The sequence below is a fragment of the Anopheles merus genome, chromosome 2R (genome assembly GCF_017562075.2).
Source record: "Anopheles merus strain MAF chromosome 2R, AmerM5.1, whole genome shotgun sequence".
NCBI lineage: Eukaryota > Metazoa > Arthropoda > Insecta > Diptera > Culicidae > Anopheles > Anopheles merus.
This window is the reverse complement of record NC_054082.1, coordinates 18,217,565-18,244,140: the sequence shown is the minus strand read 5'-3', so window position 1 is coordinate 18,244,140 and position 26,576 is coordinate 18,217,565. Positions and strand designations below refer to the sequence as shown.

Below are 26,576 nucleotides of genomic sequence, written 5' to 3'. Positions count from 1 at the left end.
GATGGATTTAAACCTATTTCATGTGATTTTTGTGTTTCATGTATTGTTATATTTTTGTTATTTACATTGATACATTGTCCTTTTTCGTTTCAAACAGAGTGTTATAATAAACTCTTTGGGTGTTAACATTGTTTTTACATGATACATGATTTAAAAAACTATCTAATATCAATTGCATGTTTCCTTATTTTTGCTGGAGATTGTAGTAAAATGTTATTGTAGTTAGTGGCGTTGAGTTTCATCTTAAGTTATGCAATTTCTTTAAAGTATATTACTTATCAACTCTAATACATGAGTTTAAAACCATCATACTATTGCAATATCGTCCCCGCATCGATCCACCCTCCCGTGTACTAATCGCACACACTCTGTCCATCTCCTCATTCCAGACACTACCCTAGTCTTCACTCATGCTCGACCTTACAATGGTCAAGCGCTGGTGACCGCCACACCCCGCACCATCCCATCTAGTTCTGCATCGCAGCATTATACCGGTGATCATTCCAGCGATTCCAGCAGCACGGCCGACGGTCCCGACCTGCCCAACCTCGCGTGCTGCGAGCATCATCCGCACGAAATGTCGCCCGACAGTTCCTCGCCACCGACACATGCCAATCATTTGCATCCACTGCACTACCATCCGGCCGGCGCTGGAGCGTCCGGTACGAATGGTGCGGCTGGCGCAACACCCAACGGCAACACGGCCACCAACAATCCCTACCCGCTATCGGTACACTATCCGTCCCATCATCATCACCATCCGCACCTGCATCCGCATCATCATCCCCATGGGCAGCACTACCATCATCATCATCACCATCATACTCATAATGGCGGCGGGGGCTACCAGACGGCGACATCGCAACCGGTAGCGAATGGTAGTAACGCTCCGGGTCAGGACGGGCAGCCGAACGCGACCAGTGGTGGTGCGCCCGATAGTCAGAAGGGACCACCGCCGTTACCACCGAAGCCGAAAATTCTACCCATTAAACCCTCCAACTGGGGCCACCCGGTGACTGCCTCGTATGCACCGGGACCGCCTGGCAGTGCTGGTGCGCCTGGTGGTGCTAGTGAGCTGCTCGGTGGTCTCTCCACTACTATACTCAGCACCAATGGGAGTATGGGAGGTAGTGTTAATGGCACAACCGGTGCAACCGTTGGCGGTCTTAGTCCCTCTAGCAGCACGGTTAGCAGTCATTATCCTAATAGCAATAGTAACGGTGTAGGTGTGGGAACTGTCGTGGGGAGTAATGGTATTGTAAGCTCAACTACGCACAATGATTTATCGCGCGGAGGCCGCGAGGGGAATCGACAGCAGCGTGCCAGCAGTGGCAACGATGGTGGCAGCAGTAATGGAAGTGCATCGGCGATCAGTGTTGCCGTTGCGCAAGCACGCAATGTATATTTCGATCAAGGGAATAGCAGCTTTGTGTAGTAGTAATCGGTTATAGTCAAAATGCGGTTACGCGGTTCCGACGATTCGGACTTTCACAAGCGGAGTAGGATTCTTCAAATTTGTCGGTTCGTTCAACTAACGTGTAAAAGATCGGATTTATATAACTCGGGGGGATAAAAATTAATTTATTCCAAATTTCAACAGGCTTAAACATTGTTAGCACAATTCAACGGGTCGATTGGATTGGGAATCGGCGTGATAATACTATGTGTGGTGTGTGATGTTAAAAGTTTCGCCACGAAGATATTGATTCCTTTGTAAATAGTCAACACTGGACATCGCCTATCGGGCGGATTATAGCATTGATGATAGTGTAATGAAAGCTTTGAATAAATATAAATTATTTAATTTTCTATTTTAATGTGAGTTAATATGATGTCTGAAGCTGATGGTTTGGTATGATGAATGATGGGAAAGGCAGTAACAAGAGAGAAAGAAACAATTTGCAGTAATATACAGCATTTTTTACGATGTTCTACCGTGTCAGAGCTCTAAAGCTAAAAGTAATTTTCTTCGTTGTACGACCAACTGCTTGGAGCACACCACCGAATGTCGTGTAGAGCTTTAAAGTGCAGAAGAAGTAATAGTTATCCATTTCCTTCGTTCAGTTTACTGGCACGAACGTTGCGCGTTATTCATTAACAATTAAAATGATTTAATTAAACGAAATACAATTCTCCTTAAAGAGCATGTACCGGACACGAAAATGGGTACGATTATTTGATTTTTATTATAACGACTAATAATGCATCATCATAAACGGTCACCAGTTGTTAGCACCGCGCTTCAAGCAGTTGCAACCGTTTCGGTCTTGGCCGCACCCTCCGCCGGTACGACTTCCTTCGATTCCGTTTCCGCCGCAGCCACCGGCGGTTCATCGTCCACGCGGTACGTGATGAAAGCGGGCGCCTTCGGTGGCATCCAGTCGGGAATAATTTTCTCGTGCAATCGCCACACGCCGTACTCGTTTGCCAGATGCTTCTCGAACACGACATACTCGAGACAATCCTTCGCTACCGTCTCGCTACCGTGCATCAGCCGCCCGAACCGGTCGTAGATGGCCAACGTTTGCTGGCTGTGGAAGCGGACCGTCACCTGGGCGAAGATGTTCTCCTTCGTAATCACATCGGTGCAGCGCGCATGGACGACGCGCGGCGGTTCGAGCGATTTCAGAAACTGCCACCGGATCGTCTTGTCCGCCACGTTGTGCATCAGCTCCGGGTAGGCCCGCTCCGTGACGATCTCGCGCAGCTTGTACTTGTTCTTCTCGCACAGCGTTTTGTGCGCCTCGATGTAGATGTCCTGCGCCAGTGTGGCAAACTCGGGCGGTTCGAAATCTTCGTCGTAATTGCGAATCTTACGGATCGCCATCATCGATTTGGTTTTCTTTTCCAGCTGCTCAATCTTCTGCTTGGCGCCTTCGCGCGAGATGGCCGACATGCGACCGTCCCCCTCCGGCGGGATGTACGGCTCGAAGACACCACCCGTGCAGCTGATGTGGAACGGACGCTCGAGCCAGGGCCGGGGCGGCAGGATGCCACGCTCCTTCATGCGCGTCTTCATCTCTTCCTGCGACAAATCTTCCGGCCGCTCGTTCAGATTCGGGATATCGATCTTGACAAACTTCGCTTTACGCAATCGCTTCCACTTGGGGTCCCAGTGCTTGGTACGCCGGTGCCGGACCTGCTGCTGATTGATGACGGTCGCATTCTGCAAACAGGGCGCAAGGAATCCTGCAGACGGAAGCTAAAACAGGGGAAGGTTTGGTACAGTTTTGATACGATTGGTACGGTGTTTGGTACATTTACCTGAAGAAATTTAATCGCAGCTCGGCTAGCGGCTACGAACGATGCCATGTTTTTATCGCACCACAAAAACAACACAAACTGTCAGGCAATGATCATGACAGAATGGTGTACCCAAAGAACATTTTTTGGGGGTGTGTTCTTTTCTGCAGGAAGCAAATTTCAAAATTAAATAAGATACCAGCATAAAGTTTACAGTTTTTAAGAAAAACGATTTAAATACTTCAAACGCATCTTTATTGGAAAGTTTTTGTTAAAATTTTAGCGCGAAAAATGCACGATGCGTGACGTTAGAATGGATCGAGCAGTTTGATGGAACGAAACTGCTCGAACGAAACGTCCTGTCACGTTCGCATAAAAAGTGCTCGAAGTGCAACTTCCGTGTGTGGCCGTTCTGACAGTGCAGCGACACATTTCTTTCTCCATCGGCAGCGCGTGTGGTGTGATCGTTGTGCTCAGTCCAGTCCAGTGCTCCGCGAAATACCTAATAAAATTGTAAGTAAAGCCGCAGGTCTGCCCCTCTCGCGCTCGGGGCACCGTCGAAAAGTGGTCTGGAGGAGGAAGATGGTTAGAAATGTTAGGCAACACACGGTTTTTTTTCATAAGCTGCACTCGCTGTGCGTGATGGAAGTCGAGATTTTTGTCTAATTTTGCCACGGTTTCGATGGCTTCGGAATCGCCAGTTTCTAATTTCATGAATTGGGGGAGTTGGTTTGCCCTTTGCGTGCGACATTTCTACGATTGTGTTGAAATGTGCGGATCTTGCATGAGTCATCGTTATTTGTGTGATGTTTTAATCATCGCAGCAAAGCGATAAAGAGGCATTGTGGTCTTTCCTTTCTGGAAAGGTCCCGTTTCGGGCGGAACGGTACATTCAAAGATGGCGCATACTCTGCGGAATGCGAAATGGCGTTTGATAGAGAGGGGAGGGAGGTAACACGCACTTTTTGTCGGATGCTTTGTGTTGGTTGGATAGATTCGCGAACCCTTTGGGAAAAGTCTCTTTATTAGCAGTGATTTCGGTCGCTGTAAGATCTATCCACGAATTGCTTTATGTGTTGAAAACTCTCTTGTATTTCCCGTTTCGTATGGGGCACGACGACATAGATTGAAATTTTCCGTTCCCCTTTCCGTCTCTCCACCTTTCGGACTTGTCATATTGGGTTGGTGCGGCGAGCAGATGGGAAATCCTAACCTAACTTTCTACGCCGATGTGTCATGTTGCTGCCCGTAAGCAGCGGCAGCATAACTACGGTGAAGGGACGGGGTATTTCTTCGCCGTCGTCATCACTATCATCGTCGTCATTGACTTTTTTTTTACACGTTCAAGGCGCAGAGAAGTTGTTGAACTGCTTTAAGGCAATCGACTAGCGACGAACATTAACGGTGGATTGCCTTGAATATAACCTTTAAAAAAACGGCTGCAAGATCAATCAAGCGTCGGAAGTGCATGGTGGGTGCATGTATGGTGATGGGTTTTATTTTGCAAATGCAGCTACTGCGGGTGTTTAATTTTGGCACCGTGCAAAGGACTTTCTTTTTTAGCTGCTGCTGGGGTGGAAATGTGTTCCCCCTCTCGGAAATTGGTGTCACAGTCACATGCTAACGTGTGTGTGTGTGTGTGTGTGCAGTACATTTGTCTTATCAAGTTGAAATGAGTAGCCATGACTTGGTATACGTTCGTAAATCGTATGCGAGATAGGACACCACATATGAAACAAGTGCTTGGGTTAGACTATATGAGATGGTAGATGATAATGGAATGATTATTGGCGATGTAGGTTAAAAATACAGCCTTTCTACTAGCCCTCACGCGCAAATCTTCCATCAGCTTCCCTTGGAGAACTCGTCCAAAATGGAGGTCTGTGTTGGGTTGCCATATGCCCAACAGCTTCAAAATGGAACGAGCTCAATGTCCCAAAATAAGCTCGATATCGCGAAGTGTTCCTGCGAAATGCCAGTATGTTGGTGTGTAAATTTAAATATGGCTTTGTATGTGGGCGAGTGCGTGTTAATGGGTATAGCGGGGGTTTGTTTGCAAAACTTAAGTTGCACTTTGTAATCGTCATTAAGATTGGGGAGGCCAAATCCCCCCCCCCCCATTGTTGGATGAGAAAGCATAAATATTTTCTTTTACTTCGTTTGCCAAAAGGGAACAATGTTTGATGGTGTTATTTTCGTTTTCTTTTTTTTCTTTTTGGTAGAAGTTAGTTTTCTTCATTTTCATCACAACCACCCCACTCACCATTTCACCATCGCACAAAAGGCACACTCCACCACCACTCCCCGCCATCACGAAAACAGAGAGATCGTAGTAAACCGTGTATAACTCTTGGGAGACAAAAGAACTTCACATTGCAATTAGCTAAACAAAGAGACTACTTCTACTACTACCACCGCCACCACAGAGAAAGGTTTAGCAAAGTGTACAGTTAACGAAAAGGAAGCACAGAGAAAAGCAGACGAACGAACCTAATACCAATCCCCCATCCCGAGCGCGCGGTGTTGTACCAGTTTTTGAGTTTGTTAATTTTTCTTACCGAATATTTTACACATTCATCTTTCATTGTGATTGGATAGATCGGCCCCGACGACTTCATTTTTGCGGAAAACCAGTAACTAAGTAAGCTTTATTTTATTTCTTTTGTTTTTAATTTACTTTATGTTTAGTTAGCGTTTTAAATGATTTCAGAACGTTGCGTATTAAGTTTCACCCCAATCGATCGTTTTTTCGACGTTTGCGGTGCTGCAGTCTTTTTATGCCGTTGTCAACGGTTGTTTGGATCGATTGGCTTTTTGGTGGTGATTGTCGATTTGACTATCTCACATCGATCGGAACATTCCGGCGCTGCGGACATAAAACCTGGATAAATTAGCAGTGTGTTATGTTAGCATTATTTAATTTTTCTCACTAAGTCAAAGAGAGAGGGTGGTTTTGATGGGTGGGTGGGAAATTAGAAGACTTTTCATTATGCCTCAGAAAGCACCAAGGCGAGCGAGGAAAAGTGGAGAAATGTTTTGTTTTTTGCATCAACGGCACGACGCCCCCTCCCGTTACATTTGCCACGCGGCGGGTGGTGACCTATGCCCCGCTCATTTGTTTGATGTTGCACCATCTCTCACCTTCGTATTGCCCTTTTTCAGATCAGTTTAACGAAACGTATACGCGCACGACGACCGAAAAAGCAAGAGCCACGTCGTTGTCGTCGTCGTCGTCGTCAGGGGAACAGACATATTGAAAATTGTTTTTCGTGGTTGAAGAAAATACGGGTAAGATACTTTCGTCGAACGGAACCTGCTACGTCTCTGCGAGCTGCGGACGGATGAATACCCTGTTTTTCGGCAGAAGGCAGCAGCAGCTTTTCTGTTGCTGACGTTCGGTTTTTGTTTGTTACATTCCTCCGCCTACGTGCATATTTTCATTCTCGACCCTCCCCACTTTTTCGTTTTTTGTTGGTATCATCAGCTTTTGATCAAATTTTGCAGTTATTTTGGCACCGTCTATGCACGAGTTTTATATATTTTCTGTAAATATCTGGGGGAAGTGTGGATAGTTCTTACTTTTAAGTTAAAAGTTTTTCATTTTTGATTTACCACAACTACCAAGATGTGGCTTAAACTTTTTACTATCACAGTTAACTTTTAATTCAATATGCACTATGCTTGCGATTTGTTTCAAGGGTGTATTTTATTACAACCTTGGGCTTAACAATGAGGTAGCGTTTACACACGCCCGTCTCTCTCCATTTCCATTTGGTAAGGACAGCGGTAGTGTCCATGGCCCCGTTGGTGACTGTCGGCGTAATGTAGGTCATCGGAAACGCCGGACGTGGAAGGATTTTTGAACGCCGTTCCGTTCCTTTTATTGTTTTTATTGGTTGTCTTTCATGAGCCAATTTTAGATGACCGTAAATTGATCAAATTAATATGTTAAGAGCTAGTATTTCAATGGAATTATATTACACCAAATAGTTGATCGAAGTGGGTAAATGATAAATAATTTAACATAAACACGCACTGCAATGCTAGAGAAAAAAATTAGAAGTAATTTAAATTGTAAACCTTCGCCTTTTTATTCAATATTTGTTCCTAATAGTACGTCTTTTCTTCTCTGTTCTGTTTTGCAGTAATTTGTTGTATGAGTCAGAAAGCCGAAAGACCAGTACTATCAGGTCAACGCATTAAGACCAGGAAAAGGGGTAAGTCTGAATTAAATCCGTTAAAGCACATGTATTAGTTGGTTGTATGTGTCCATTACCTAACTAATAGGTCCAAGTGAATCGAATGCTGCACCTATTGAGCGGTCATGGTATAGCAAAATCGATCGCTCATTCCAACTTACTGCTCGTATTTTTTTGAGTTGTGCGTTGTGGGAACACTGATGTGTTCCCGTGAGTGTATCGAACATATGGTAATAACATCTCAAGTGCTCTTATAGATAGATAGCGTAATGATTAAGATAATTTAGCGCAGTAATATTATTATCGCTGGTGGAGTGGAAAATACGATGGGGGGTTTCTTTATCGTATAACATTTAAATGCGTTTCAAAGAAGCCTCCAGACTCCAGATGGGGTTGCCTCTAGTCACGTTGCATTGTGTGACGTTGGGTTGAGCAAAAGACCGATGAAGTCTTGTGGTAAAACACGTGGAATTGGTGGACACGTGCTCGTTTCTTTGTTGAGTATGCCAAGGGGAAACGTGTCTCGTCCTTCCCTTATGAGGCGTACAGCACTGAGCGAAGAACGAATGCAGCCAGTTGTGTAACGCCGGAGACCTTTTGAGCCGTGCACTAACACCGAGCAGTGCAAATGATATTAATGATCTTTTATCAAAATACACAGTTCCCTGCCACATGCTTGTGTTGCCGAATATGAATGCTCTTGCTTGTGGATAAATAAAAGAAGATACTGTGAGATTAAGACTGGCTTCGGCTTAGCTATGTTACGCATGTTTGATTTCCCGTATGTGCCGTAACACGCAGCCTGGCTACAGAACCAAGATTTACCATGAAAAAGTATTTGTACAACATTTGTTTGGACTATTGCCGTTTGCTCTTGGTGGGCAAGGATGTAATAGAAGTATTATCCGCCAGCATATTGGTATAATGTATATCCTCCAAGTAATATACACAGTTCCCTGCCACATGCTTGTTGCCGTATATGAATGCTCTTGCTTGTGGATAAATAAAAGAAGATACTGTGAGATTAAGACTGGCTTCGGCTTAGCTATGTTACGCATGTTTGATTTCCCGTATGTGCCGTAACACGCAGCCTGGCTACAAAAACAAATATAAATGTCATCTTTCCGGAAGGAATTTGCACACACTAACTCCTGTGTACTTTGAATTATTTGCTAATGTATTTTCCCCCTTTTTTCGTTTACCCTCGATTTGCAGATGAAAGAGAGAAGAATGACCCCACGGGATTCCGTGACGCGGTCATTGCAGGTCTCGATGCAGCTGAAGATCTAGAGCAAATTTACAAGTACCTTGACAGCGCTGGTAATAAACTCGACTATCGTCGCTACGGTGAAGTATTATTCGATATCTTAATTGCTGGTGGATTACTCGGTAAGTAGCTGCTCACGTTTTAAGAGTGCTCGCACACTACATGCTTCACGGAGAGAACTCTTTAAATAACCTTCCCTTCATTGTCGTCGTCTGTTACAGTTCCCGGAGGATCTATCTCACAAGATGGCGAGAAACCACGTACCGATCGCTGTATATTCGCAGCATCGGAAGACATGGAATCGATGCGGAACCATGAGCAGGTACGGCCAAAAGAGCATACTGAGAAATAACGTATCTCTTGCACACTTTTAGCTAGAGCCGAATGCTGAATGAGATCGATCTCCACAGCATCTCGGTGTAGACACGTGTGCGAAATCATTTTGGAAACTTTTTGCTTGAGATTCATATTTTCCGGATTGCCTGAAAATGGATCTTTTCTAGTTTTCCGACATAATTTCTTTTGTTGAAATAATTTAATGCAGAAACAGTCCCAAATTTGAAATGGGTGGTGCATCCTTATACTATGCCTGACTCTCTTCTATTCTCTCTGATTTTCCCTACAGATCTTTATGCGGCTTATGCGTCGATACAAGTATCTCGAGAAAATGTTTGAAGAGGAGATGAAGAAAATTCTCATCTTCATCAAGGGTTTTACTCCACTCGAAAGGATCAAGCTCGCTCGCATGACGGCTCTGTGGATGGGTAAGTTATTGCTCTATTCGTTTCAATCGTTTCCATCATCATCATGCACTGCGCGGCACTAGGATCAAACTGCCGGAGGCGATGCTTTTTTAATTCATGCCGATGGTTTAATACAAATATAAAAAGTGCCAATAGTAAATAATAGTTCATTTTGCTTACGTCATCACTTATCCTACAGTTTTCTGTGACTTTTGGCGTCAATGAGGACTATTACAAAATATCAAAAAATCACTTTGCTAGAAACGATTGCATTTATTTACTCGCGGATATTTGTGCTGTAGGTACAATTTTGACATTTCTCCTTTTGGATTTCCCTCTTCTTCTCTCCGCCAAATCACTACTATACAGCCAATGGTTCCATTCCGCCGCAAGTGTTGAGCGTACTGAACAATGAACACCTGACGAAGGACGGGCTCGCGCTCGAGTTTCTGCTGGAGGTGTTCGTCACCTACAAGCAGGAAAAGGGCGGCAATGCGCCTTTGGTGGCGGCATTGCGCAAGAGCGGTCTCGACAACCGCCTGCTGGAGTTTCTGCCCTTGAACAAGCGCAACGAGGACTACCTCAAGACGGTGCTCGTCGAGAAGGATCTGGCCGACATCTTCAAGCTCCACATGAATCAGGCGAGCCAGGAAGCGAAACGAGAACTGACACAGGTAAGGAAACAACACAGTGGTCGTGGATGACGATCACGTAAATACTTCAGCGAGTAAGTTAAGCTGATGTGCAGCTCTATCTTATTCTTATTTGGTCGAATGGAAAGAAAACGCACCTTATTAGAACCTACTTATGCTGATACAAACAGTTTGTAGGTGTCGACTGTGTGCAATAGAATACTTCAGTGTGTCAACAGCATTCATATACATATTACCGATAACTTCTTTTTGTCGGCGATATAAATGTCTGTTGGCATGTACACAGTACTAAATGTTGGAAACTTTTGTGTAAATGAAACCGAGCCTTTTTTACCAAACCGTGATATATACGCACATTAGTTAGTAGAACTAAATTGTATCGCTACATATCGATCTGTTTGGTGGGAAATCGTGTGCAAGAAAGTCATCAGAACCATGTGCATCAGTAAATGGTCTCTCATATCTCATGAGCATTTACTTGCTTTTTCACTCTGAGACAGAAGTAAAATTGGCTATCATCCGGTTGTAGTGAAAGGAATTACGAGAGAGAGAGAGAAAGAAAGAAGAGAGCACACTAAGCTTAGCTTGCTCCCAGAACAAGTTGTACGATCAAATGGAAAAAATGTACCTGTAATGGGCATATGCTCCTTTGATTATCGACTAACAATCTGCCACAAATGGTAGAATGATGTTACTGGGATATTAAACCATAATTTAAATCGTACTGCGTTGGATGATTGCAATTCGGAGTACAACCCATTTTTGCTATTAAATGTCGTCCAACGCGTTAGATTTCAAACATCTGTCCGCTGTTTTATTTTAAGTATTTAAATAATCTCTCTCTGTTATTTTCATGAATCTAATCGTTTGGTCGCCCTCTTTTCAATCTTCCACTTCACAGCTGCTAGTTGATGATATTAACGATAACAAGACAATTAAGGATATTATCGCCGACACGAAGGAAATGTCGACGAAATCTAACATTCCCGAGCATGAAGTTGTTGGTCTCGTAAGTATTCTATAACCTTCCCAGCTTGCTCATAGCGCCCACTTGTGCTCCTCTTGCCTACGGCCCTAGACAAATCCATTTTCTGCGGATCCCTTACCGTGCTATGGTTCCAAATGGTTTGCCAAAAGTGATATGATATTCATTCATGTCCCTTAGTGTGTGTTTGGAATGTTTGCGGCATCGTTTGTAACAAAGCGTTTAGTAATAAATGCCTTGTATCAAAGAGAGAGAGAGAGCAACATTCTTTAACCATATTATCGGAACAGTTTATTTAAATCGCATTACTTCTCTCATAGTGGCGCGCGCTGTGCATGTGTAACCGTATTAGTGCATGTCTAAATGCAGTCAAGTGAACGATGTGCTTTCTCTTCAGATTTGGTCCACCGTAATGTCGCTAGCCGAATGGAACAAGAAAGAGGAACTGGTCACGGAGCAGGCAACGAAACATCTGCGCACCTACACGCCACTGTTCGAAGCGTTCACCACCACGGACCGGTCGGAGATGGCCCTGCTGCTGAAGGTGCAGGAGTTTTGCTACGAGAACATGAACTTTATGAAAGCCTTTTCGAAGATTGTTCTGCTCTTTTACAAAAGTAAGCATTATTTCTTTACTTTCTTGCAATGCCAACAGTGTAACAACAGCTGCTGGAACACAACACAACTAATTTACGTTTTTATTTCTTTTTTTTCTCATTTACAGCCGAAGTTATCACGGAAGATTCGATTCTGAAGTGGTACAAGGAGGGCCATTCGAACAAGGGAAAGATGCACTTCCTTGAACAGATGAAAAAATTCATTGAGTGGCTTCAAAATGCCGAAGAAGGTAATGTGCTTGTTATGCTGCTTTTGTTTGCGGTTTCGATTGTCTCATTTATAGACAATCGTTAGTTGCATCATGGCAAACACGGACTGCAACCAATTCCTAGATGTGCAGCGTTCGTTCTTGAATTGATGCGATAGTAAAGTTGCCGCGAGTTCTACTTATCTTTTTTTTCTATCCCGTAGAAAGACGAGAGCTTAAGCAATACAGATTATTAGTGTTCCGCATTTTGCTTTAATTTTTGCCCACGCAAGAGGAATGCATCATTCAATTACTAATGGTGTGTTTCTATTTCTATCTCCTTATTATTTTACAGAAAGCGAATCTGAGGAAGACTAAATCTACACTGTCGCGGTGGCGCTCATCTCGTTTTTTGTCGTCTTTTTTTGGATACGTTTTTCATCCTCCCACCACGCACCGTTTTTATCTACAATAGCGCGCAACCCATCACCACCACCACCACCACAGTCACGATCACATCGCCTGGCGTTCTTCTTTGCAATAAACTAAACGATTCCGCGTGTGTTCCGCGCGCGCGCACCAATTCAAACAACATCCTTTATCCCATCCCGGAACGCAGCAAAAGCACAACAATACGTATTCTCATTTTTATCCCCGTTATTATTTTTTTTTATTAGAACAATGAAAGCACTGTGGTGCTGAATAGAACGAACAGCGGCTGCTGCTAACCCCTTCCGTTTCTCTCCATGCTCTATCTCCCGGGGCATGGGAGGGGAGGGTAGACCGCTAGTGAAAAGAAACCCGATGGAAAATATAATACAAAATATGGTTGAAAGGGAAAATGTGTAGAGCTCTCTATCACTGTATTATGGTCTTGTTATGAGAAGAAGGCAACTTATTGTTCGTTTTCCCCGCAATTGATTTCAGTGAAAGAATTTTAGTGTCGACTCCCCCATGGAAATGATGTGTTCGGTACACTACTAGTCGCTTTTTATTGGTTGTTTCTAGCTCCCCCCTCGGTCGGTTCCTTTGTAAACATTGTTTTGGTAGGTTTTGTTTGTTAGCTTATGGTATGATGATGGTACGGTGTGCCCTTGCATGCGTATAAGATCCACTGTTGAACTTTAAATATGAACGAATTAAAGCATCAAATGAAACACATCCAAATTGGTCTAAAAATGGTAGTGTAGACAAAATAGGACAGATTAAGTGTAACTTTTCAATAGTTGGCTTTTGCAAGCTATTTGATAAGAAAAGAAGAACAACGAATTGAAGACAAACAAAATCTAGCATGATGATGTGGTTTTCAGTAGTTCCTTTATTGTTTGCGGTAAAGTTGGTAGCCAAGGTGCATGAAGCTGCTTCTTGTAAATCGCTAGCAGGATTTGTTTAATCCACACTGCCAGTGTGAAAGCTCGTTTCTTAAAGACTTCAAAAATGACTGATTCATGTAAATCGGGTTTCAGCTCTGTTCCACTGTTTGTAAAAGTGTTCAGCGTTTAATGCTAACAAACAACTGATTTAAAGCTAATTTAAAGCGATAAAATGGTTTCGGTAGAAGCAAAATCATCTTTGAACTGTGAATGATGGTGATCACCAACACATGGAATATTGTCGCCCTTCGTCGTTCGCTCTACACTGCACTCTCCACCTCTCTCTCAAGTAAGAGTCGAGGTCGTCGAGTAAGAGAGTGGTGAAGTAAAGGGAGGAAAAACCATCCATTAACCAACAAGTGACCACTGACCTTCCGGTGTCTTCCAAAACCGTACTTAAAAAATAGCCCATAACGACTGTGGGCCTCCGCCAAATAATAATGATGTGTGTGTGTCCTCTTTGATGAAACAAAATAGAAAGCAAAAATAAGTCTTGTAACACTGCAAAAAGAACCGATTTTTGTCCGATTTTGCTATTCCACTTAAGACCTTAACAGTAAAATAACATTGACACATCTCGCGTATTGCGCAAAGGCGACCACATATACGTATTACGACGGTGCAATAGAGACCCAAACAATGGAAGAAGGACGAAAGTTTCAAAAATAAAGCCTTCTTTAGAAAAAAAAAACAAGAAAAACAGTGAATAACATGACGAGAGAGGGAAGAACGTGGCAATATCACATTACAGGGTTTTCCACGGATTCGCATAGCTGTGGGACACTTCCTTGACTCTTTCCTATTGGAAGTGTACTTCATATGTTGGAAATTGGACTCTTCCTATTGGATTTGTCCAGCAAGAGCAAGTTCAATTCCCATTACATATCACGTAAGGAATCAATGAAGTGTGCTATGAGACCTCCTGGATTACCCCTTATGATCACAAAGCAACGATTATGGGAAATTAAAACCAGGAAAAAGCTAATTACACACACAACGACGTTGATGCGGTTTATTAAGTGTAGGTAGTAGAGTTTGTTTCACTTAAAAATATAAAATATAAATTATTCTAAACAGCACAGCAATGATGGATGGGAGGATCTCTGCCTACTACCCTGCCGGATCTCTGTACGCTGGGGAATTACACGTTGTCTACTGCTTCTTCCTTCTGTTCCTTGTGTTCTTCACAGCATGATGCTCGAATGCTGCCTATCAGTGGTATGGTGCTGCTCTCTGTCCCCTCTTAAGGTAATTTGTGCCAGGGACACCAACCAAATGCAGTACTCTGGGACTGGGACGATTCTGTGCGTTTTTGCCTTCGCTCTGGACTTATCGGACGGTTATCACACATGAAAGTTGTTAGAAGAAGCCAACCATGTCATGCAAGTAAGATGGGCCCGGGGTTGTGGTTTGGGGCGCCGATTTGTGTTTCGTTGTCATAGTTACATTACTAGTTACTGGATACCGATGATTTCAACAGCAGCAGAAAGGCAAGTTGTCCACCGTGGGGAGGGTGTGTCGCCCGGGTAATGGGTGTAGGTCATTAAAATGGCCCATACTACGAACGATCGTTCAGAACGAATGGGCGGGGGCCGCGCTTCGGTAGAAAGCAGCTTCAAAAGGTACGCGGAGATAATTGATCGGATTTGCGTGGTGCTGTGTGTTGCACACAGCGCGCAAAAATCTTAGCAGCGCCCCCGGTTACTACGATTGACTAATGGTGTTGCGGAAGGAGGGATTTAGCATCACGATTTCCTCCTCGCTGTCGTCATCCGTGTCGGTGATCGGATCCTGTTCGTCATCGTAGTATGGCTGCAGCTCTGCGAAGAAAAGGGAAGTAGTGGTTGGTCAGAGGGGGGACTGCTGCGCATTTGCAACGGCTGCTTAAAACGTGCACTTACTTTTCGTGGACGCACGGAACAGTTCCGTTTCTTCGTCGTCGTCGAACAGCTTGCGGTTCGGTTCGCCCTTCTGCGGCAGCAGCGAGAAGTTGTAGTAGTAGCGCGAGTCGCGCCGGCGCGCCTGAATGTACATGAAGCACATGATGCCGGCAACGATGATGCCGACCGAGACGCACCCGGCCAGTATGACGAATACGAGCCGCGGCAGGCCGAGCACGCGCTCGTCGCGCGTCAGATGGAACACGATTCCGGTCGCACCGCCCAGCGGACCTTGGCGAATGGTTCTGGGGAAGGGTGAGATTATGGTAGGTATACGAAGTTACAGTACGACACATTCATTTTATCCTACAATTCCCTTTTAACTTACTTTTCGCCTGCCTCATACCCGTGCGGTTCCGCGTGCACCACAATGTCCTTCGTGTCGGACAGAGATTCAAACTGGAATTTGCCCAAGGGTCCCGTGCGCCCGTTGGCCAGCACCTGCTGGCTATGCGCATCGGTTACGTACACTTTCGCATCGGGCAGCGGATGATTGCCATCGTCCAGTACGATTCCTGTAGCGACGAATCAAGGTAGGCAGTGAAACATCAATCACCTTCACCACGCTCTCACCACCCCGTAACTCACCACTCACAACAGCATTCACCTCGACGCCACCGTCCTGCGGGAACACTTTCATCGTTTTGCTCGGTTCGAGCACACCAAAGTCGTGGTGCTTTTCCGGCACCGCTTGCGGCACCAGCAGCGGTACGGGCGGTGCGACAATGCTTTCCCGCGGCCGTGCTGCCACCTCCATCACAACGTCGCCCAGATCCAGTATCTGATCGTCGGCCAGCGTGATCGGCACGATGCGCGAGGTGTAGTTGTAGCAGCTGATCTCGATCTCCATCGAGCCGGACGGCAGCACGATGCGGAAGTGGGCCAGGTTGGGCGTTACCTTGTAGATCAGATTGTTGCCGCGCACGCGCAGTATCGCTTTGCGCAACGGTGCACCCTGAGCGTCCTTCACGTACCCGCGAATGCCCGTATCGATCAGGCGCAGGAAGTTGATCATGCGCTCCAGATTCTGGCGCCAGACGCTGGCGATCGCCGGCTCGGATGGCATCTTGCAGCAGCCGAGCTGCATCGTGAACAGCGGCACCTCGTACAGCTTGTGGATGGCGTTCGTGACGCGCTGGGTCGCCTCGACCTGGTGCAGCTGCCCCGCATCGACCGTGCACTTGTCCGTGCTGGCGGCCTGCCGGTACTTGTGGCCCTTGATTTTCTCCGCAAAGCGCGAATAGATCGCCACCTTATCGTCCGTGTTGGGGAAGCTAAAAGAGAGAGACAGAGAGGAGTGAACAATTGGAGTGTAAAGCGACAATCACATGATAAAGTGTCGTCGTCGCTTCCACTTACAACACATCGTGCCCGCCGGCCGCAAACGTAAGGGCCAGGTCGTACTCGTCCTCCTTCAGCATGCGCAGGAACATGTCCTTCTGGTGGTCCGTTTCCGCATTCAGCAGCTTGTCCGCCAGCTCGTCCGTATGCAGCGTCGGATTACACACGGAAGCGTTGGCCCGGAACTGGGCCATTACCTCCTCGAAATCGTTCTTCACCGGCACAAAGTGCAGGACGGCATTTTCGAGCAGTTTAATGAGCAGCGGTTCTTTGATTAAGTAGCCCGCCAGAACGTGCCGGGCCAGGTTCATCACCATCTCGCGCCCGATCGCCGCCGTTTGAAAGAGAGACGATATGATCAGGATGTGCAGCTTTGTCTCTTCCGGTGTTCCGATCTGCCGGGAAAGAGGAAACAATACACTGAAATGTTTATCTTTTCATTCACTGTTTCGCCCCAGCTACAACTTACACTATCGGTCACCTTCACCGACGGGTACGCCATCGACACCTCATTGCCGCTGAACTCCAGCGTGACCGATTTGTAGTGCTTGTTCTCGAACTCGGCCATGGTCGATTTCAGCTCGGCGTCCGAATGGTACCGCGTTTTGATCACGTTTTCCAGCGTCCGGTAGTCGTACGCCGACGACCAGTGCTGCGGATCGTCCCGCATCAGCTGAAAATCGACGATCACTGCTCGGTCCGCTTCGGGCGGGATGCGCACCTGCAGCGTCTGCGGTTCGTAGCCCTCCGCCTCGGCCGTCACGTTGTACAGGCCGGGCAGTAGCAGCCGGTAGAAATCACCGTTCGCCGTCGTGTAGGTCACATGCTCGATCTGGTTCACCTGCACGCTGGCCCGCGCAATCGGATGGCCGATCGTGCTGCGCACGTACCCGGTGATGCCGTGCTGCGCCTGCTCCACGTACTGCAGCAAAGCCTCGCGGTTTTGCTTCCAAAACTCGGGCAGCTGCGCGGCGGGAGGGAACTTGTCGCAGCCGACCTCGAGCGTGAGCTCGTACGCACCGCCAACCACGTACGACCAGTCCTGCATACCGCCCGTCACGCTGTACCAGGCGGCCCCGTTCGTGATGCCGTCGGGGAAGTTTTCCCGCAGAAAACTCGGGCACGGACGTCCCAGGTGCATCGTAGTGTGGGACTGCAATGGGACACGAAAATCAATACACTTGCTAGGCAAAACCAGCCGCCACGCGCGCCACTCACGTTTGCGTACACGTGTGCCAGATACTGGAACAGCTCGTTCTCCTCCGTCGGGTTTTTCACCGTGCGCGGATCGCCGTACCCGCTCGAGTACGCAAAGTCCTTCGGCGAATCGTCGAACGGGTAGTTCGCGACCAGCGCCCCGCCGTGCAGGTTCGCCGACAGTACGAACGGTGTCGCGAGCGACCAGTTCATGACGGCGAGCGTTTCCGGCTCCTGGTGCGCGTTGTACTGGTTGCGCCCGAACTGGTCCGGAAAGTTGCGGTTCAGATCGACGTTGTTCGCGTTCGAGCGGCCCCGCAAGCTCTCCTTGTCGCTGATGTCGGCCAGCTCGTACCCGTCCGGGTTCATGCTGAACAGCAGATGGAGCCGGGTGCGGTTCAGCAGCCGCGTAACGCGCTGCGTCCGATTATAGTTCTCGCACAGATACGTCGCAAACAGGAGCAGCAGCTCCCGGCCGACCACCTCGTTGCCGTGCATGTTGGCAATGTACTTCACCTCCGGCTTGCCGGGCACGTGCTGTCCCGGCTGCTCGGTCACTTCCATCACCCAGAGGTCGCGCCCCTGCACCGATTTGCCGATCGTGTACAGATGCGTGATGGACGGGTAGTTGCTGGCAAGGTCTTGAATGTAGCTGTAAAGAGATTAAGGATGCACAACATATTTTAATAGCAAAAAAAAGGAGAAAAGGGGATACATGTTTGCTTTATTTAGCGTTCTCTCGCTTACCTAACCATGGAGGTGTAGTTGTGATGCACAAATGCGGGCGTCTTGGCAAACCCGTACTCGTCGAAGGTTTCACGCACTACGCGCACCTGTTCGGCCTTGGACGGAGCTGCAAAAAGGGAGGGACACATTGGGAATTAAAATGGTATGTTGTTGGCTGTGCTTAGGCGTGTTTAAAATTAACGTTCCTGTTAGCTGTTTAGTATTTGCTTAAACATATTGTAATATTTACATGAAGCATTAGTTAGTGTTGCAGTTTTTGGTACATGTTGTTGTGTTAGGTTTTGTTGTCGTTGTTGTTGCACCCAGCAATGGAGCAGCCTTTCGTTTTAGAAAGAAAAGCACCCAACCTAAATTGTGAGATATCACTTCGAATCTGCAGTCACAGGACGAATCACAGACAAACACACAAACAGACAGTTGCATAACCTTCAATATGAATACATGCTACAGTAAATATATATAGTACACTAATTCGCGAATTACATTTTCACCGTGATCATTAAAGTTCAAATTGTGCCATTGGTACGTACTTGGTATCTCTTTATTGTTATCTCATTTCTCCTCGCACAGTTCTTCTAATGTTTTTTGTACACCCAACAGTGAAAAATTTCATTGTAAAGTGGGGGAGAGTTGTCGTTACGGTACAATATTTTGGTTCCATCTATTTGTTATATATTTGTGTCTATGTGTGTGAGGTTGCGTGCAGAGTGTTAAAAGGGGACATTTTACAACACTTGTGTTTCTTTAAATTTATAATGCCACTAAGAGGAGCGGATTATAGCGAAGTATTCTAAACATTTATACATCTTTTTTTTTTCGCCTCGAGCCTGGGTCTTACTGTTTCTGGAGGGAGAAGGCGAGCGCCCTATTGGGGGAATGTACAGCAATGCAAAGGAGCAGAAGATTCCCTTAACAGTGTTGTAACGGCATTAGTTGTGTGAGGGACATTTAATAACATGCACGATCTCCCCATTTGCACACCAGAACAGATAACAGAGAAACCGTATGTGTGTGTGTGTGTGTGTGTGTGTGTGTGTGTGTGAGAGAGAGAGCGAGAAGTGGTTGGTTTTGCTATTACAAGAACACATATCTTGAGAAGTGTTTACTGTGTTTGCAATTACAATGCTAAAGTTAATCAACAATCTGTAAAGAAAACCCGGCGACGATCAGCAAGTAAATTATTTGAGACTTTTCATGAAAATTAAACCAACATTTGATTTCGCATAATGATTAAAATCCATTTCCCCTCCTAAAATGATAGGATATGGCTAAAGGCAGTGTTAAAAACAGAAGCGGAAAAATGAATTTTACTTTGAGAAGCTGCGCTGCTTTGCGGATTACCCCAAAATCAAAGTTGTGGCATGCGTAACGAATCAACGAACCTGGTCTTCATGCACAATAGGGAAAAGGGGGGAAACAGTTTTGCATTGCTTAACCTAGGAAGTTTAGTTACAATTTGCTTTAGTTACCATAACCATAACCCGACATAAATGCTTGCAGAAGCTATTATAATAGTAGGATCACCCTAAATACCGCAATTAGATTGCTATTTGTGTTGTTAAAGTGTTAGTCGGTTCCGTTCGTTACCCATGTTTCCCATGCACCATCATTACGAACACTTTGGTTAGTATATATTCGAGCAATTGCACAGCATGTTCATGATCAATCGTTCGTTTTTCTCAAGACAAATATGGGGTTTTTTCCCTCTTTACTCCTTCCTCCGGATTGCTTCCTCGATACAGTTTGTGGCATGTGTTTAATACTCAAGGGGGAGGGGGAGGGGGATAGGTATTGTTTGTTAGTTTTTCGCTTCTCTGTGCCAGATGCTTGCCCCTTGCATTAATGATTCGAGCGATATTCGAACGTAAAAGCAGTTGATTTGTTCATACAAAAGATAAAAAGATATTAAATATGAGTAATGTGTGTTTGTACACAGTTTCTACAGTAAAATGGATAAATCTCCTGTATCATTTGTTCTCTGGACTTGTTTAAAAAAAACAAAAAATAAAAATGATATAAAGATCATGTGCTCGAAGCGAGTGAGGCATAAAAAACGGAACGAAGGTTTGAGCTTCCTCCTGCCCGCACATGCAGTGGTTAAAAAGAGTGGTGTGGTGCCTGCTACAGAAGAGTGTGAAAGCCATTCATTGGTAAGTTGAAGGTATCGCAACCTTTCCCAACCCTCCCTTCTCTCGTTCCGCCGCCCATGGCATTACGATTTGAAGCAAGCAGCTGGACACACCGCAGCAGGGCGGAGGGCGACCGTAGCTGAAGATAGAAGCTTTAGATACCTTCTTGCGTGTCGTAGCTCTTCAGGCTGAAGTTCACCTGCAGCGGCTGATCGACCTTAACCTGCACGGTTACCGGCTCGCTCGGATAATAGCTGCAAAGGTGATGGAAGACAAAAAAAAAATGTAAATCATGATGGACAGGCAAAAGAAGCGAAAGCTCGACGACTTACCCAACCGCTTCTACGCGCACATTGTACTGGCCCGGTGTCAGAAGGCGCCAGTATTCGCCCCGCTCGCTGGTGCGCATGTTACGATCGATTCCGCTCACGATGACGTCCGCATCCTTGATCGGATAGCCGGCACTGTCCGTAACGAGTCCCTACGGCATCGAATAACACCAATCCAATTGAATAAAGTCCGTTGGCAACACCCACCCACCCTTTCCCCCATACCTTCACTCCGACGTGCACCAGCTTCATGTACTCGAGCAGACTGCGCTTGTTTTTGTTCCACTCTTTGGGCAGCTCGCGGGCGAACGGAAACTTGCAGCAGCTCAGCTCCAGCGTCACCTCGAAGCAGTTGCTGTACACGTAGTTGAAATCCTGCATGCCACCGCTCAGCTCGTACCAGTACGCACCGTTGGTGATGCCGCTCGGGAACGTTTCGTTGCAATCACGGCCCTGCCGCATCACCGGATGATTTTCGGCGTACGTGAGGGCTGCATAGCGGAAGAACTTATTGTCCGGCGTGCGGCTCTCTTCGCAGCAGTCATGATGATGGCTAGAAGTAGAAACAAATGATAAGTAATTTGTTCACCACCATCCACCCGAAATAGCGCAACATGCGAGCTGCCTTACATCGAATTGTCGTACGGGTAGCTGGCAACGACCGCACCACCGTGCAGGTTGGCCGACAGCACGAACGGATTGTTCAGGATCCAGTTCATCACGGCCACCGTTTCCGGCTGGCGGTTCCTCATGCGCTGATGGCGCGTACGCTCATCGTCGAACCGGTCCGGGAAATCGCGATTCAAATCCACATTCGCCGCATTGTAGCGGCCCACGTAGTCTGGCGGCGATTCACAGACACCTTCCTGGAAAAGCGAGAAAAAAGAAAAACAGATCAAAAGTATTAATAAAGGGACAAAAAATACAACAGCTTATTTTTTATTTGCTTTGTAATGCCCACTAGAGTAGCTATTTGCGTCACAGCGTGAGTTTTCAAACTGTTTACGCGCCCCCTGCCAGTCAAGCTGTGACATTTTAGACTAATATGCAAAAGAAAAGCGTAACTGTGGCCCATTCGCTTCAAAGCCCACGCACGCCATCCCATCCTACGGGTTATCGGTTAATTCACAGCGGAAAAGCGCTGTTACGTACGTACGGCCATTCACAAACAAAGTGCGGAAAAGCTCGTCGGAAACAGTAGGGGACGCTCGGGAGGGGAGGCAACATCATCCCACGGATTCATCCGTACAATCTCTTCCCACGTAAAGTGTTGCGCTGCAGTCATCGTATGCTTGTGGTTCGCTACCTCACGGGATATGCGAATGAACGAAACATTGAATGGGCGCATTGGCAGTAGAAAGAAAATTGAAATAAAACTTATTAAAATAAATATTCAAACAATAGCACAACAAACAACGGACGCACTGTTCAGTTTCAGCACCTTCAGTAACCTGTTTGCTTCCCATTAATGCATCATCCAGCCAGCAAACTGCTCCGCTCGGGGATTTCCGTCGCAATATGCTACCAGTTTGCACTCGTCCAACGGAACGCTGGAAAATATCCACTTGCAGCGGTGCAAAAGCAATAAAAAGCATTCTGCTTATCGCAGCACTAAATCGTGCGTGGCTAGTCAAATGAATCAACGCTGAATTCGAACCCCACCCATGCACCCAACGCCGGTAAAACATACCGGTAAAAACAGATACAGATTTGTGCAACCGTGTGTTATCGGTTCAATTTATCAAACCCACGTCCAGTGTGTCCGCCGTAGCTGTATAGTAGAGGTAAAGTGTCAATGCTCGTCACAGTGGGGCACCTTTTTTGAGCTGCCTACAATAAATCATAGTCAGCCATGCCGGGCGTCAGCGAGGGATTTTCCAGATTACATTTTACACACAGAACGTGCGAATTAATCGATCGTTTCCTGCCATCCGTGTAATGCATTATTTTGCCCTTTATGTGTTGCACTAAATGTGTACTTTCTGCATATGTGTAGTAGGAAGCTGACCGGGGTTGTCTCTTTGCAGCAGACGGGTTTGAACCGCATGAAGGTTTTTCTTCTGAAGCAATGACCTCGATCATAACCACGTCACACACCATACCACCTTTACGCCGTTGTTGAGATGTTAAAGAAGGTGCTAATTAAATGTTCCGTTTGCTCCCGTTTCAGTGCTGATGCTCATCCCGACGGCAGCGCGGACGCTGGTAGACGAAGAGAACGACAATCACGCCACTGCTGGTAGAGTCACCCGAGCAAGTAAGCAGCAGTAAGCAATAATTGAATCAGACAACCGAGGTGGCCCCGCGTGTACGCTTTTCCGGATAATTTGATGTGGGATGTGTCTTGAGGCACACAATCTTCAAGCTGTGCTATATGAAAGAACGGGAACTCAAAATACACAAAAAGGACGGTTTAGAAAATGGAAAAGGAAGACCAACGCCGTGCGTCATATCTCGATAAGACGGCGAAGTGTCCTCTTTTTGTTAGCTCTTCCCCCATCCCGGCATCGCAAGGGTGCGTTTTACCATTGTATCGGAAGCATTGCAAAGCACAGTTGCTGCGCTCCGCAGTGCGTCCCACACGGCACTACGACACCTTCAGGCGCGCGTCATAGAGTGAATAATACTAATAATAACAATCACACAGTGGAGTGAAGTCACTGAGGGTGGTGGATGCGTTGCAGCCGGAAAGATGCATAAGTGGTCGTGGCACCGTGCTTGATGTCGTTGCAATGGCAATGGCATTGATGACCTTAAGCTGATACTTAAGGAGTGTGTGCGTGTGCGACCATTTTACATTTGATTTGTAATTTATGGGATGTGAAAAGCAAATGCTGGTGCAAATTTGTTGATTTTCCAATGGAGAAAATTATTACAAATTAATGATAAAGCGGATATTGAACAATCAAAGCCCACTCACACGCTCGGCTGTTGGTTAATTTAAACATTGACAATTAGTTCGATGAAAGTTTCACCTCTAATTGGCATCGAAACGCCAAATGGCTCCATTATCGCCTGACAGCATTCTATAATCAAATACATTGCTCAACCGTAAACTTTCCACCTAATTGTATTCAAACACATAAAATATGCGTAATCGCTTGTTCCGTGCCTGGGGAGGGTTGGACGAACAAAACTGTTACCAGCGGCCAACGATTAGAATATGGATGATGCTAAACTGTGTCACATGCCCTAACGCCAGTTCTCGTCATCTTACGCTTCAATGCACTCGTTCGCCTCGTTCGCTTCCCTAGAGGCTAGAGTGGGCTCATTTTCACGGATGCATGTGAAGTGAAAACTGCGCTTTTCACATCCACTCGGTCGTAGCGAGGGGAAATGAAGAAGAACAAAAAAAAAACAACCCATAGAGCAGAGCTTGTTTCTATAGAACTTTTCATCCCCCCGAACGATACAGATGTCAGTGTGAGACAGTGTGATTGGTGCCGTACTACTCCTCTTTGTGGGTAGAATTTTCTGCATTCCAGCGATTCATTTACCACAGTTTAAATATTTTCATTTTCCCTTACCCCTCTGGCTGAGAGTGAGAGTGAAAGTTTTGACCCAGAACCCGTACGGTGCGAAGCCGCTCGACCGGAGCGAAAATCTTTGCCGTATTCCGGAAGCGGATCAACCGCTCGATCAAAGACACCACCAAACGGCATGTTTCAGCGCGTATCCGTGCAGCGTGCCGCGTTCAAGCGAAGGTAAGAAATGAAGGGTTAAGCGCGATGCTGGCCAGAGTGACGTGATATAATAAAAACCGAGCCCTGAGCAGTTATCCCCCTCTCCTAATGACCGGTTTATGTGAAGCACCACGTTGCGTTGCTGCCGGGGGTACTACCGGTGACGGATCGAGTCCACGAGGTCCATTTTGCTGGATGCTGGTGAAAGGCAAATGGGTGTGGGTTGGCGGTGGGGGCAACACTGTTACAAGGCGCGATCTAACTAGATGAGGTGTGGCTGTAAAAACTGCGTTGCACGAAAGGAGCAACGCGGTGCGAGTCAACAGTGCCTGTTTTTGATATTTTTGAAGATTTTCTAATGGCACACAAGAGGTGACTTAACGTCTGGGAACTGTTACTACGGATTAAAATATCCTCATTTCCGCATTGTTTCATTACAGACTAAACGGCCCTTTTTTGAGTGGGGTGATATTTGCATATTCGAAGCGATTTCGTCATTTCTAAAAGTACTTAAAAGCTGGGATTAGCTTAAAAAAATACAATCCTTCCAATACTACACCGGAATGTAATGGTTTTGTGTGCGTTCCCCATTTACAGTACCTAACAGCGCCTACGCTGTTTCCATCTGTTAGGAATTTTCGTGCAAAGTCCCTATCTCCCCCTGGAAACGCGTCCCACCAACATTTCCTTGGTTGATGGATTTGAATATGTGCCACCTTGTGTTGCGCTGCTCCGTTTGACGTCACAAAACTTTCCAGCTGGCGCTAATGCCTATATGCGGGTGTCTTCCACCTTTCCTTCCCCCAAACCCCACTCCCTACTCCACCACAATCTAGTGCAATATGTTGCGCCAAAAGAATCGCAGTGGCTTACCTTCGACCGTTCGTAGCCGTCCGGGTTCATCGTCGGCATCAGGTAGATGGCCGTTTCGTTGACCAGCGCACTCACTTCCGGGTCCCGACCATAGTTGGACAGCAGGTACTGCGCCAGGTAGAGGAGCAGCTCGCGGCCCACCGTCTCGTCGCCGTGCATGTTGCCCACGTACTTGAACATGGGCATCAGCAATGGCCGCGGTCGGTTCACGTTCGGCCGTATCTCCAGCACGGACAGCGGGACGCCCTCGCGCGACTGTCCGATCGTGTGCACCTTGGCCAGCTCCGGGTAGTCCTTCTGCAGGTGCGCCAACAGATCGAGCAGCTCGTTGTTGCTCCGGTAATGGGGCTGCTGGAGGAAGCTTTCATCCAGATCGTGGGAACCATCGGCGGCGCGATTCACATTCTGCACCGTGTAGCCGTACGCCGAGAGGCAGCAACAGTTGACGGCAACCACGGCGGCCACCAGCAGGGATAATTTCACCTTGCCCATGGCGTTTCTGTTGGTGCCACTTGCTGCGCGAGCAATTGGCCCCGGCCCTCGCCCCTAAGAAAAGCAAGCAGCTGGTTTTCTACCAAATGCAACACTGGGGTATGGGGGTTGAAGTATATTTTCCTCCCCCGCTGTCCTGCCCTAGCAAAACTGGAGGAATCCGGATACACTCGCGCACACACACACACACACACACACACACACAGACACCGATTGGCTTCACTGGAAGTTTTCACCCGCAGCGAGGAAAAACGGCGTTTTCCCCGTCTTCACGGCAGCACAACGCACACGCACACAGCTGGGATGGTGCGAGGAAACGTATGACACAGGCCCTAAACTCTATTGCCGATTAGCGATGACCTATCGTAGTGGGGTGCTGTTGTTGAAAATTTTGTACGCGGTGGCAGCCCCAAACCAGTACGACTGGTGTGTGTAAGCAAAAAAAACACACAATTTTCGCTGACAATCAGCTGTCATTGTTCATTCGATTTTGACCGCGCTTTTCCCTTCCACAGTGAATTGTGGCCGTTTCGGTGGCCCATAGTGTGCGCTAATTGCGTCGTTTGTTTGGACTGTA

At 46.6% G+C, this 26,576-nt stretch overlaps 4 protein-coding genes across 11 annotated transcripts in view; 2 read left to right on the top strand and 2 right to left on the bottom strand.

Annotated features, from left to right (window-relative positions):
- Nucleotides 1–1,811, top strand: part of LOC121589088 (regulator of G-protein signaling loco) — a 40,762-nt gene extending 38,951 nt beyond the window's left edge. For all 5 annotated transcript variants that reach the window (XM_041907721.1, XM_041907720.1, XM_041907726.1 and 2 more), the window contains one exon: nucleotides 390–1,811. In XM_041907721.1, coding sequence (XP_041763655.1) covers nucleotides 390–1,435 — 1,046 coding nt within the window. In that variant the 3' untranslated portion in view covers nucleotides 1,436–1,811. The remainder of the gene's footprint in view (nucleotides 1–389) is intronic.
- Nucleotides 1,812–2,136: 325 nt separating this feature from the next.
- LOC121589093 (probable 39S ribosomal protein L45, mitochondrial) lies at nucleotides 2,137–3,376 on the bottom strand. The gene is made up of 2 exons (XM_041907733.1): nucleotides 3,265–3,376; nucleotides 2,137–3,202 (listed from the first exon to the last, which is right to left on the bottom strand). The coding sequence occupies exons 1-2, from the start codon at nucleotides 3,310–3,312 to the stop codon at nucleotides 2,243–2,245; spliced, it is 1,008 nt and encodes a 335-aa protein (XP_041763667.1). The 5' UTR covers nucleotides 3,313–3,376; the 3' UTR covers nucleotides 2,137–2,242.
- A 265-nt stretch (nucleotides 3,377–3,641) lies between these two features.
- LOC121589090 (protein krasavietz) lies at nucleotides 3,642–12,737 on the top strand. Of its 4 annotated transcripts, XM_041907729.1 has the most exons (12): nucleotides 3,642–3,756; nucleotides 5,842–5,884; nucleotides 6,406–6,531; nucleotides 7,389–7,460; nucleotides 8,658–8,831; nucleotides 8,931–9,031; nucleotides 9,335–9,473; nucleotides 9,822–10,126; nucleotides 11,007–11,114; nucleotides 11,488–11,707; nucleotides 11,815–11,937; nucleotides 12,251–12,737. In XM_041907729.1, exons 4-12 carry the CDS (start codon nucleotides 7,400–7,402, stop codon nucleotides 12,271–12,273), a joined length of 1,254 nt encoding a protein of 417 aa, XP_041763663.1. In that variant the 5' UTR covers nucleotides 3,642–3,756; nucleotides 5,842–5,884; nucleotides 6,406–6,531; nucleotides 7,389–7,399; the 3' UTR covers nucleotides 12,274–12,737. The 4 variants fall into 4 exon arrangements, with proteins under 4 accessions (XP_041763663.1, XP_041763662.1, XP_041763665.1 ...); XM_041907728.1 differs by lacking the exon at nucleotides 6,406–6,531; XM_041907730.1 differs by lacking the exon at nucleotides 5,842–5,884 and having other exon boundaries at nucleotides 3,660–3,756.
- A 1,516-nt stretch (nucleotides 12,738–14,253) lies between these two features.
- Nucleotides 14,254–26,460, bottom strand: LOC121590406 (carboxypeptidase D). The gene is made up of 13 exons (XM_041910063.1): nucleotides 25,508–26,460; nucleotides 21,582–21,817; nucleotides 21,177–21,504; nucleotides 20,955–21,103; nucleotides 20,785–20,876; nucleotides 18,494–18,599; nucleotides 17,768–18,398; nucleotides 17,019–17,702; nucleotides 16,568–16,944; nucleotides 15,797–16,482; nucleotides 15,537–15,723; nucleotides 15,170–15,453; nucleotides 14,254–15,088 (listed from the first exon to the last, which is right to left on the bottom strand). The coding sequence occupies exons 1-13, from the start codon at nucleotides 25,997–25,999 to the stop codon at nucleotides 14,973–14,975; spliced, it is 4,368 nt and encodes a 1,455-aa protein (XP_041765997.1). The 5' UTR covers nucleotides 26,000–26,460; the 3' UTR covers nucleotides 14,254–14,972.
- Between the last annotated feature and the right edge of the window lie 116 nt (nucleotides 26,461–26,576).

Excerpts from the sequence above, each read along its gene's own strand:
- LOC121589093 (XM_041907733.1), bottom strand. The coding sequence starts at position 3,312 with ATGGCATCGTTCGTAGCCGCTAGCCGAGCTGCGATTAAATTTCTTCAG. Across the intron at positions 3,203-3,264 it reads CTGCGATTAAATTTCTTCAG|CTTCCGTCTGCAGGATTCCT; the intron begins GTAAATGTACCA and ends CCCCTGTTTTAG.
- LOC121589090 (XM_041907728.1), top strand. The coding sequence starts at position 7,400 with ATGAGTCAGAAAGCCGAAAGACCAGTACTATCAGGTCAACGCATTAAG. Across the intron at positions 8,832-8,930 it reads AATTGCTGGTGGATTACTCG|TTCCCGGAGGATCTATCTCA; the intron begins GTAAGTAGCTGC and ends CGTCTGTTACAG. Across the intron at positions 9,474-9,821 it reads CATGACGGCTCTGTGGATGG|CCAATGGTTCCATTCCGCCG; the intron begins GTAAGTTATTGC and ends ACTACTATACAG.
- LOC121590406 (XM_041910063.1), bottom strand. The coding sequence starts at position 25,999 with ATGGGCAAGGTGAAATTATCCCTGCTGGTGGCCGCCGTGGTTGCCGTC. Across the intron at positions 20,877-20,954 it reads GTGCGCGTAGAAGCGGTTGG|CTATTATCCGAGCGAGCCGG; the intron begins GTAAGTCGTCGA and ends TCACCTTTGCAG. Across the intron at positions 16,945-17,018 it reads CGGTGAAGGTGACCGATAGT|ATCGGAACACCGGAAGAGAC; the intron begins GTAAGTTGTAGC and ends CTTTCCCGGCAG.